The 9,122-nt window shown below is 28.1% G+C and overlaps 1 protein-coding gene across 5 annotated transcripts; it reads left to right on the top strand.

Annotated features, from left to right (window-relative positions):
- The first annotated feature begins 5,215 nt into the window (after window positions 1-5,215).
- LOC114411164 (haloacid dehalogenase-like hydrolase domain-containing protein 3) lies at window positions 5,216-8,779 on the top strand. Of its 5 annotated transcripts, none has more exons than XM_028374922.1 (9): window positions 5,222-5,379; window positions 5,502-5,609; window positions 6,004-6,086; window positions 6,546-6,629; window positions 6,984-7,059; window positions 7,170-7,242; window positions 7,421-7,494; window positions 8,173-8,266; window positions 8,403-8,779. In XM_028374922.1, exons 1-9 carry the CDS (start codon window positions 5,271-5,273, stop codon window positions 8,470-8,472), a joined length of 771 nt encoding a protein of 256 aa, XP_028230723.1. In that variant the 5' UTR covers window positions 5,222-5,270; the 3' UTR covers window positions 8,473-8,779. The 5 variants fall into 5 exon arrangements, with proteins under 5 accessions (XP_028230731.1, XP_028230734.1, XP_028230736.1 ...); XM_028374927.1 differs by having other exon boundaries at window positions 8,406-8,646; XM_028374930.1 differs by lacking the exon at window positions 5,502-5,609 and having other exon boundaries at window positions 5,216-5,379.
- The last annotated feature ends 343 nt before the right edge of the window (window positions 8,780-9,122 follow it).

Here is a 9,122-nt window from a genome sequence, read left to right as displayed (position 1 = left end):
TAATTAATATAAAAAAATAAAATAACAATTATTTTAAGATATTTTTTTATACGACGATTGTTATGAGATAGAGTGAGTAATTTTTTTTATTGATCAAATTATCCTAACTCGTATGCTCTGTTATTTAGGTGAAGTAGAGTTTTGCTCGAAAAAGTTTTTGTTTCGTGGTAATGATGAGTTTGTCTCGGAATAAGTTTTTGTCTCATAGGAGTAAGTATTATAGGAATCCTCGTGCCCTTGTGTGTCTTTTGTCTCAAAATTTATGCTTTGATGGAACAATGATAATAAGGGCAGCATATCATATAACCCTAAATCCTTATCCAAACATATGCGAATTCTATGAACGTTTTTCATTAGTTCTTTTTTTAAATTAAAAAAGTAAAGAAAACATAATTCAACCATCATCTTATATTTTCATCTAGTTATTTTGGAGAGAGATAAGCTTTGAGTTTAATACCCATAATGTAAAATATTTTATATCATTATAAGATAATAAATCACTTGATATATAAGACTTTTAAATAATTATTATAAAAATAAATAAACTTATCAAATATAATTACTTGTGATGGGATAAAGCTACAAAGTTATTTTATACTGAAAATACATATCTATTTTCTCATAAGTTTTTATATAAAAAGGCAAGTTCTCACAAGATATTGATTTAGAAATCATCCCAAACAAGATTTTACATGCTCACTCGAACAAAATTTTAAATAAAAAATAAATCTCATCAATCATGTATGTATTTAAGAATTGATTTTTTAATATTTAATTTAGGTTCAATTACTATTTTCATCTCTATAATTGCAATAACTTTTTCTTTTAGAAAGATTTTATTTCAGTTTTTATAGTTGCAACATTTTTTTAGTTCTTTTGGTCTTGCGTCTAAACTTGTCTAATGTTATTACAAGTAGATGCTTTAAAATCACTACAAAACTAGATCTATCTAATTTTTTTTAGTAGTTTTTCACATCAGTTTCAATTTTGTAGCAATTTTAAATGATCTGAAAGTAATGATGTTAGGCGCTTTTAGACCGCAAGGACTAAAAGGTTAAGAAATTGCAGAAATGAGATATTTTAAATTATAAGGAATAAAAGAGAAAATTGTTGCAACTATAAGGATAAAAAGATAATTAAATCTTTAATTAATTATGCACTTTGTATAAAATAATTTTTCCAAATATACATTTTTGGGTAAATACCCACTCTGGTTCTTGAATTTGTTAAATATTCACATTTAGGTTCCTGAAAGGTAAAAAATATAAAATTTGTCTCAAATCTACCAAAAGTATGATAAATTCGTTCTATTATCATGTTTTATTTATGAACTCAAATGATCATGCCTACATATCACAACCTCTGGTGATGACATGACAATTGACAGTTTCCACGTCTCTACTACATGATTGACAAATATTAAAAAGTTGATTTTTTAATTTGGTCTATGAATTTAATAATTTACTGTCATCTTAGCCATTAAATTTAATCACTTACTAACATTTTGATCCTTGAACTTAACATATATTATCATTTTGGTCACTAAAAACACTTTCAATTTTTTAATTAAGTCTCATGCTACATGAAATTATTTGCTCATACATTACCATATTTTCTCGCTCCTATTCTCTATCCAATCTTGTCATTCAAATTATACTATAAATATGAAATTAATTTATGAGTGACTTTATCCTAGTAGTAAGCACTAAATCCATGTCATTACTAACAATATTATATAATGTTCCAAACCATATCTTCTATCCAAATCAAGTTATTATCTTAATTATATGCTATTAATATGTGTAGAATGTTGGATTAATTAATTAATTCATCAATTTTATGGAATAATGTTAATGGCAAAAAGACACTTAAATTAAAAAAAAAAAAAGCTTGACGATCACTAAATGAGGAAAAATAAAAGTATTAGAATTATTTTCTTACACACCCATGGGACAAGTGTAACACATCTTGCTCCTATTTTGCTTTCCAATCTTTACCGTTTTTGCATCGTTGTTCAACCATTGAGTATTAGAGGATATGACCGATTATAAATTGAAAATATAGTTCACACATTTCATTTTCAATAGAAAAGATAATTATCGTTTGTCATCAGGGACACATCTAGAACTCAATTAAAGAGGGGGCCAAATTTATTTTTTTTTCTATTTTTTCTTTGTGTGATCTAGAGCACATAATAATTACAAAGATAACTATGTCACCATGCCATAAAAGAATCACTTAATAAAAAAAATCTGAAGTATTAACATAGTATGCACAAAAATATTAGCAGAAACTAAGCACAATGATTGAAGTAAAAGGTGTATTGTTTGCTAATTTGCATAATGATGCAATTCTATGTATGTATACATGTAAGACATATCTTATGAGAGAAAACATGTTATATGAGAGTAAGAAACTTAAATTTGAATCATACAATCATACAAGGAGAGTCAAGATTTATGGTGATTACTTAAAAAGTCATATATGACTTTTTAAAACTCACATGAATTTTTAAGATTAAATCTTGATTATTCATATTTAATTATACAACTCAAATTTAACTTTTTCATTCTCATACAACATATTTTACTCTCATATAATATATTATTTCTCTCTCTATATATGTATATATACTGAGAGAGAGAACACTGGTTAATAAAGGAAAATATATCATATCAATTTAATTGATATGATTGTCAAAAAATAAAAGAACATAATCTTATTTACCCATCCTTATTATGCTATAAAATCAAAATTTCTTATATGTAAGTAATCACGTTAACATGAATGTATATGTTAAGAAAAATTGTGGAATATCATCCAGAGTTTTCATGAAAATAGAAAATAGTACATAAAAGAGAAGAGAGAAAATAACTCAGAAAAATATGTGTTATATCTTACTATTTTTTAAGAATAAGGGAAAAAACAGTTTATATTAGAGTGAGAAGGTAAGTCAAGTATGGCTATCAGCCTATCAGAATTAAAAGTAAGGGAAAACAATGTAACTAACTAATTAACAAAACCAAAAATTCTGTACAACAAACTAAGCTACATATAGTTACCATAAAAAAAAAATCTAAGCTACAAGCTATGTTGGACAAAACTAACTAAAAAGATAGTTAGTAGATGGTAACTGAAAGTTAAAAAACTAATTTATTAAATAGTAAATGTTTGATAAAACTAATTGAAAAAAATATAAAATGATAGTAAAATAGTAAAATCATGATTGATTTTTTTATTATTATTTTTTTACCAGGGAACCATGATTGATTTAAAAAGAGTAATAAGAAAAATAAATAAATATATTAGGATAAAAATAGAAAAAAATATGAAAAACTAGAAGTTAGCCTTTTAAAAAATGCTACTTCAAGTAGCGTTTCAAAAAACGCTAGAACTATTAAGAAATTATTAGAAAAACTTATTTACTCAACAATCAAATAAGTTTTTTCAGGTGATACAAAAATTAAAAATTGACTAAAATATCTTACCAAACATGACTATAATTATTTTGACATAAAAAGGTCTCGAGGGAGAGGGGGGAGGCCAAGACCCCTAGTGCCCCTTTCTGTGGGTCCCTGCATGTTATATATGCAACCAATAAATTTGAGTATAAAATATAGTTTATCTATTATATTAGTTATGTCGAAGTATATAAAATAAAATAAAATACAATGAAAAACCAATGATTCAATGAAATAATTCATTTTGTATCTCTTTAGTTTTAATTTTATCTGTAATTAAATAAATATATTGACTTGAAAAACTAAGTTCATTTTCATATGTCTACTCAAGTTTAAAAATAATACTCATAATCAATTCCATACCCCCGTGCAGCTAATCATTTTAATCACCATCCCATACCTCTAAAACCTATATATTATATTCGTACCCGCACCTTACTTATTATAAGGTTAATAATAATAAATCAATAAAAAAATTAATTAAAAATTATTATAATTATATTAAAAATTCATTCTTAAATAATCTAAACATAACATTAAAAGCATACACACAAAATATTAAAACCAAGCATATATGACATTGGTTTGTCCAAACTCAAGTGATAAATAAAAAAATTTACAAAGATAATCATCTAATATAGCGATTGTTAAAGTTAACATTCTAATGGCTTAACAAAAACTCAAATTAAAAGTTTAGGATTTTTCACTCTCTAATAGTGATATTGTTAGAGATTAAAGACTTAAAATATTAGTCATAAAAAATACAATTATTTTTCATATAAAATTATATATATAAATATTATATATATGTATGTCTATTACTATTTTTTTAACATTTTAGAGTTGAAAGAGATAACTCTTTTAGTGTTGCTCTTAGAGTAAGTCGATTCCTATATATGATATTTGTGGGTTGGGTTGGTACTATAACATCCGAATTTTTGCAGGCAATCGTAGGATTCAGGTATTCGTACATATTATTGTTTATCATTGTTATAATATTATTTGTAAGAACTTTAACTTAATAAAATATAAGATAAATTAATAGTAATTTCAAATATAAAATATATTTTTTATTTTTATACTTGATAATTATTTTTAATTTAATTTTCATCATCATGAATAATATTTATTAGGATAAAAATATCATTTATTATCACTATGCTAATAATCTATATGTATTGTAAAACTTAATTAAAAATTCAAAAGTCCTTTAAGGGACCAAAATAACAGTATTAGTTAAGTCCATGGACCAAAATATTAGTAAATGATTAAGTTTAAGGATTAAAATGACTAAATTTTTAAGTTTAAAGATCAAATTAAAAAAATCATCTTTTTGACACATGACAATTATAAATATCATGTGACAATCTTAAGTATCACACCATCATGACCAAAAATATCATGTAAGTACAATCGTTTAAGTTAATGAAGAAAACTAACTATAACATTAATTTATTAAATCTTTTGCATATTTGGAGACAAAAAGGAACCTAATTATTAGCACCTAACAAATTCAATGACTAAGTTAATATTTATCTATACATTTTTACTAAAAAAAATCACTTATCACTATTCATTTAATGAATATTTTTTTTGGTGGCTTAATGAATATTATTTTATGTGTTTTTTTTTTCATTTTCTATAAGAGAAAAGAATTTTTTGTTTTGCTTTTCTCATTCTCCTGCCAAACTAAATAACCTAAAAAATCATCTCATTTTAAAAAAATTCTATTATTTTCTTTATTTTTACTTTCTTTGTCAAATCAAACACATAGCTTAGTTCTTAACGACGGGGAAGAGAAATGAGAAGATGGGCACCACCTTGATGAGATGCTCCCACGCAAACGCTCTCTTCAGAGCTCTCAAACCCAAACCCCGCAATTCTTCACTGCCACTTTCTTCAATGGCCATCAACAAAGGTTTGTAAAGCAACATCCTCCTTTCACCAATTCCCAAAAATTATGTAACATGTAGTTGCTGATGTTATTGTTATTTACTTAGTGATGTTGAATTGAATTGTGTGTGGCTGACAACACCACAGGTAATAGTAATAAGGCATATGATGCATTGCTGTTGGATGCTGGGGGCACCCTATTGCAATTGGCAAAGCCAGTTGAGGAGATTTATGCCACTATTGGATCCAAATATGGTACTGTAATAATCTCTATTGAAATGAAATCACACTAGTGTTTTTTGGAGGACCCAAATAGATGTTTTCTCTTAAGAGGAGTGTTAGCGACACACTTTCTGACACGCCCCTTTTAAACTTACTCTCAGTTACTCTCTAACTGTTGTTCAAAATTTATTGGAAACTACAAAATCAATAGTAGAATTCATTAAAATGAGAAGTGAGATAGTGATTTTCTGCAATTTTTCAGCCAATAACAAAGAACGTGTTCAAAAAGATGTAGTATTAGAGAGGGTATTGGTAGCATTTCTCTTTCTCCTAATATATGTTACTCTTATTACAAGGTTCTCCATTAATATTAATAACATTTTCCTTCTGTTTTTAAGATATACGTGTTTGCAATGTCTGTCTTCAGGTGTGACTGTGGATCCAGCTATGATAAAGCAGGGATTTAAGAGAGCATTTGCTGCTCCGTGGCCTGAAAAGCTGCGCTACCAGGTTTATGCCCTACCTTTGATCATTCTTCTTGTAATGTTTTGTGTGATTGCCCAGTAAGTTTGGATGTCTTTCTGTTTCATGTACCATTGTTTCCAATCACTTATTGTCATTGAGCTTTTGCATCGTAACTCTGGAAAGATGGTGTATGATGGTATGTAGAAAATGTTGTTCATAGTATAAACTGTACCCCAAGCTTGCTGTTGTCTATGAGGGAAAGAAAGAGCAGAATGTTGTATGAATGAAGTTTACAGGGCTGGTGCGTTTGCTCAATTACTGTGCCATTTTTGGAGCCAACTTTGTGTTATAGCCGTTACGGGATATTAATGTCGCTGTGGTTTTCCATTTATTCATGAAACCTAACCACATTTAATTTCCTTCAAAATGTCATGCAAACAGAAAGCCATCTAATGGGAAAATGTAATGGCATAATATGCATTCTTTAATTTTTATTCACCACAGGGAGATGGGAGGCCATTTTGGAAACTTGTAGTTTCTGAAGCCACTGGTTGTGGAGATGAAGATTATTTTGAGGAAGTTTATGAGGTAGTCTTTCTTCTCAGCAGACTGTCCTATTTGTTATTTCCTCTTTCCTAATTTATGACTATTCTATCAACCAAAGCTAATTTATCTGTAGAATGATTTAATCTTTTTGAAAAAAATCATTTTATATATATTACAAGGATTTAAAGAAAATGCAATCCCTTTGCTTTTCACCAGATCCTTTGAAATATGAGTGACCATATTATGATCTATAGGTTTTGACATTTTTAGTTTATGGTCTTTGTTTTGTTGGTTCTAGAACTATTTCTATTCTAGATATTGTTGTGTTCAAAGTAATAATACGAGGCACAATACGAGGCACACTTATGTCTGAACTTCAAATGTTATTCATGTCAGTACTATGCAAAAGGTGATGCGTGGCATCTTCCAGATGGAGCTTTTGAAACAATTACTTTTCTCAAGGATGCTGGAGGTAACATAAACATTTCTTATTTTTATCTTGGATAACTAACATCGTTAACCCCATTAGTTAGCTACATTCTTTGAAGTTTGTCTTTACTAACATGACAAGCTGTGACACAGTTAAGATGGCTGTTGTATCTAATTTTGACAACCGCTTAAGGAAGCTATTGAAAGATCTTAATGTTTTAAATCTGTGAGTATTAGTTATTTCTTCAACGTTCTGATACTTAACTGTAGCAATTTTGAACATTTTATTGGCATCTTTGGGGAGATGCTCAGTTAAAATTGCTTTGTGAACCTTAATTTGAAGAAAATTCGCAAAGTCTAATGTATACATAACTTTTAATGTATTGTTCTGGTTTTCACCTTAGGTTTGATGCTGTCATTATATCATCAGAGGTTGGATATGAAAAACCAGATCCAAGAATATTCCAAGCTGCTCTTGGTATATATGATTGTTAAATAGTATATTTTTCACTTAAATAAGTTTGATTCTTACTTTACATATTTACACCCTCTTATTCATTGGAATTCCTCATTATCCTCAACATAAATAAAAGAACAATTACTTGTTTACTTTACAATGCTTAGTATCTTTCATCTTAGTAATCTGCTCTTGGCTTTCTTCTGTCATATGGTAGATATTTTCCTTGAGGTTTTAATTAAAATACCTCTTTTTCAGGCTTTTGTTTTGCTTCTTTTTGCATCCTTTAATATCTAACGCTTCCCCTGTGTTTGATAGTTAGAGATATTATATAAAAAGAGTACAGTCAAAACCAAACAGCATTTTTTATTCTTTTCTAAAGAGATATCTGCAGTATACAATGCTGGAGTATGGAAGAAACTACAAGTAAACAACAACCACTAGTCTTAAGTATGCCTTGTAAAAAACAGTAGTACAATAAATGGATCGCACATAAATTAACTGCTTGCAGATATGACTTTAATATCTTTTCATTTCATTTAGTTGTAAATAAAATAGAAAATATCATTGCTATAAGAATGCAGCAAACTATGTTTTTCTAATGGAGTTACAGGGGAGAATATGGCACTGTTCATGCTACCCTTTGTTGTGGCAATAATGAAGTTGATTTACTCTCATTGCGAATGTTTTCCATCGTAGATGAAGTAAATGTAGAGGCTTGCAAAGCCTTACACATTGGAGATGATCAGAAGGCAGATAAACTGGGGGCCAATGCTGTGGGGATTGATTGTTGGTAAGAGCTTTTTGCCTTAAGTGAACATCGCTTGTTTATATAAACAAAAATGTCTGTCTGATCATTCCATGATATTCTTTTTTTCCTGGATTGTGAATTGATTAATATCTTAATGTTTTAAATTGATCTGTCAAAGCAGGTTATGGGGTATAGATGTGAAGACATTCTCTGATATACAAATTCGAATTCTTAATTCAGAGGCATAACACTTGATGTGGTTTGTAGCTCTGATTTGATCATGCTGATAACTAGCTAGCATTTTAATTAGGTGGATGACTAACACTGCCCTTCTTAATTTTCTATGCATGATGTAAAAACATATGTGACCACCTTGTTTGCCAAGTTTGGTAAATAATATGTTGCAACCAAAAATGATGATATCCGTTACAAAGGAGACAGGATTTTATCCTCCAGATGTACCATATATCTATCATCCATGACCCTAACATACCGTCCATTGTGAAAGGTCAGGTGTAATGAGAAGAGGATACAAGTTTCTGATTTTCACCTAAATACCTCGGACCTACAAATTACAAAGTGAAGCAACTCCTATGTAATTGCTTTCAATATGACTAGAAACCGTGTTCTCAAGGGTCTGAATCTGATTAATTTGAAAAATAATCTGTTTATATTAATAATTATTAAGTCTCACTTTGTTTTTATTTTGTTCTATATTTTCAAAAAGTATCTATATAGAAAATGATAAAGACAATTTTTTATTTTATTTTCATCATTGTTTATACTAATTTTAAAACTTTTTAAAATCAAATAGATCTTAAGAAGCATTAGTTTAAGAAATATTTGTTTTAATTTTTATTTCCTTATTAATTTTAAATTTTCATCTTATTTTTATTTT

The sequence above is a fragment of the Glycine soja genome, chromosome 1, assembly GCF_004193775.1.
Source record: "Glycine soja cultivar W05 chromosome 1, ASM419377v2, whole genome shotgun sequence".
NCBI lineage: Eukaryota > Viridiplantae > Streptophyta > Magnoliopsida > Fabales > Fabaceae > Glycine > Glycine soja.
Note: the sequence above shows the minus strand (reverse complement) of the source record. Positions and strands in the feature narration are given on the sequence as shown.

What these genes read in the sequence shown, in the direction of transcription:
- LOC114411164 (XM_028374922.1), top strand. Translation starts at nt 5,271, where the DNA reads ATGGGCACCACCTTGATGAGATGCTCCCACGCAAACGCTCTCTTCAGA. An exon ending in TTCAATGGCCATCAACAAAG is followed by an intron (nt 5,380 to 5,501) that starts GTTTGTAAAGCA and finishes ACAACACCACAG; the next exon opens with GTAATAGTAATAAGGCATAT. An exon ending in GCTGTGGGGATTGATTGTTG is followed by an intron (nt 8,267 to 8,402) that starts GTAAGAGCTTTT and finishes GATCTGTCAAAG; the next exon opens with CAGGTTATGGGGTATAGATG.